At 37.5% G+C, this 2,632-nt stretch overlaps 1 protein-coding gene across 1 annotated transcript; it reads left to right on the top strand.

Moving 5' to 3' along the window:
* LOC104780153 (uncharacterized protein At5g39570-like) lies at positions 749 to 2,044 on the top strand. Its single transcript, XM_010504631.2, has 2 exons — positions 749 to 1,301; positions 1,420 to 2,044. Exons 1-2 carry the CDS (start codon positions 813 to 815, stop codon positions 1,843 to 1,845), a joined length of 915 nt encoding a protein of 304 aa, XP_010502933.1. The 5' UTR covers positions 749 to 812; the 3' UTR covers positions 1,846 to 2,044.

Here is a 2,632-nt window from a genome sequence, read left to right as displayed (position 1 = left end):
CCTTAGATTCATCCTTGGGTTCCTCTTCAATATCGGGAACACAATTGCTGATTTCACTAACTTCGGCTTGATGGCTCACCGATCCGATTGGGTTCGCCGGTGGAATATTTGGAATCGACAGAGAGCGAGGAGTGAGAGAGAACAAGATTATTGCAATCTCATGATTTTGACGAAGGTTTGTTTTTCAATCTCATTATTGCAATCTCATGAGAGAACAAGATTATTTTTAATGATATACAAATTTGTGCTAAATTTAGAATATTTGAATATATATGTTAGTTTTGGAACAAAAACTTAAATGTGTGCTATTTTTGTCAATTGCCTCTTTTAAATTATAGTAATTTTTTGAGTTATATAACCCAATTCCCCTATATTATTTGTTAGTTATTTTTTTTTTGCTACTCACCTAATTCACCCTGCGTTATATACACCTCCTTATATTAAAATCCTCTCAATTATTTTTTTTATCAACTACAAACGATAAAAACCTTTTCATTTTCTCTCTTTTATTCTAGTTATCATTTATTTAATTGCTTCCCTTTTCATCCAATCATCCATTATCTTATTTTAACTATAATGTAATGTTTGTTAACCACAATCGCACCAGTGTTTTTAGGACAATAAATAAAGATACTTTGACTTAAGACAAATAAAGATATATCCACGTGGCATCCATTGACTTTTCGTACCTACGTAGTAGTCGCCATGTAAACAGAGAGAAACCAAAAATACTCATAACCTTTCGTTTCAGAGATAAAAAAAAAAAAAAAAATCAAAGAGAAGGAGTGAGTACGAAACTCTACAAAAAAACGATGCCGTATTACACCAACGACGACGATGACGTCGACGATTTCGCAGATTACGATCCGACGCCGTATAGTGGAGGCTACGACATCACCGTAACGTACGGCCGTTCGATTCCGCCGTCCGACGAGACTTGTTACCCTCTCTCGTCTCGCGCCGGCGACGCGTTCGAGTATCAGCGACCTAATTTTTCTCTAAACCACGATCCTCCTGCTTATGAAGACCAAGCTCTTAAGACCGAGTACAGTAGCTACTCCCGACCCGGACACGGTGGATCTGATTTTAGCCGGAAACCTAATTCTGGATATGGCGGAAGGACGGAGGTTGAGTATGGTCGCAAACCTGATTCCGGCTATGGAGGGAGAACGGAGGTTGAGTATGGCCGGAAAACTGAATCGGAGCATGGATCTGGCTATGGTGGGAGGATTGAGACTGGTTACATGAATCCTAGCCATGGAGGTCACAAGGATGGTGATGAAGATGGTCACAAAAAACATGTGAGTTTGTGAAATTGAAATTAGAATTTATATACTCTGCATCTAGATCTCATTGTATGTGAAAATGGTTTGTTTGGATGAGTTTGAAACAAATGGTTTCTTGAAATGTTGGTGGCAGAGTGGGAAGGAGAAGGAGAAGAAGAAGGATAAGAAGAAAGATGGTAATATCTCTGAAGATGATGAGTTCAAGAAGAAGAAGGAGAAGGAGCATTACAAGAAGGACCATCATGATGATGATTATGATGAGAAGAAGAAGAAGAAGAAAGACTATGGTGGTGATGATGATGATGAGAAGAAGAAGAAGAAGAACTATGATGATGATGATGATGATGAGAAGAAGAAGAAGAAGCACTATCATGATGATGATGAGAAGAAGAAGAAGAAGGATCATTCTTATGATGATGATGATGATAAGAAGAAGAAGAAGGACCATAAGGATTATGATGATGACAAAAAGAAGAAGAAGGACCATAAGGATTATGATGATGACAAGAAGAAGAAGAAGAAGGATAAGCACCACGGCCATCGTGACGACGATGACTAAAAAGGCATTCTTGAATTTGGATTGCATTCCTATGACTACTAAAATAAGTAACTAAGCACACTTCTCTCTACGTTTATGTTAATTCTTGTTTTGTTTTTGCTTCGCATTTGTGCTAACTTCGATAAGACCTCAACAAGTCATATGAAATATGTGTAGTGTGTTTTTTTCTAGTGATGTCGTTTGGTTTAACGAATCCCCCTATTACACTTTCTGACCCGTATATGGCCTACTTGAGGACCCTTTCACCTGCAAAGTAACGGGTTAAGTTATCTACCGGACCAGCCCTTATCTGTCCATGGTGTTTAAAATTGCTAAGAGACTGACATCAACACCAATGATTCAGAGCATAAAATAGGCCCGACCCGCGGTATGCCTAGCGTGAGAGGACTAAGGCTCCTTTTTGGTGTGTAATACAAAACAGAACCAAATCGAGAACAGAGAATTTAAACCACAAGCAGACTTGTTTTGAAACAAGAACCACAATCATATTGATATCAAATAAATATTGTCGGCGCTTATTTACCGAGAAAATACTTTATTTTGGGTGGTCAGCTAAAACACCTACTGAGCTATGCTTAAATTCATTTAACGGTTTTGATTGCATGGAGATTTTTCAGCATTAATGGAGAAAGTTGGATCTTTTAAGTTTTATCTCAACATTATTTGGTTATAGATCTCTTCATTCAAACGATGAATGACCATTTATTGAACTAAATCTTAAACTTCATCAGAAACTCTGCTCTGCTAGGTTTGTATTTATGTTATATCCTCCTAATTTTTTTAACAC

The sequence above is a fragment of the Camelina sativa genome, chromosome 4 (assembly GCF_000633955.1).
Source record: "Camelina sativa cultivar DH55 chromosome 4, Cs, whole genome shotgun sequence".
NCBI lineage: Eukaryota > Viridiplantae > Streptophyta > Magnoliopsida > Brassicales > Brassicaceae > Camelina > Camelina sativa.
This window is presented reverse-complemented; position numbering and strand designations above follow the sequence as displayed.

What these genes read in the sequence shown, in the direction of transcription:
- LOC104780153 (XM_010504631.2), top strand. Translation starts at nt 813, where the DNA reads ATGCCGTATTACACCAACGACGACGATGACGTCGACGATTTCGCAGAT. An exon ending in AAGATGGTCACAAAAAACAT is followed by an intron (nt 1,302 to 1,419) that starts GTGAGTTTGTGA and finishes TGTTGGTGGCAG; the next exon opens with AGTGGGAAGGAGAAGGAGAA.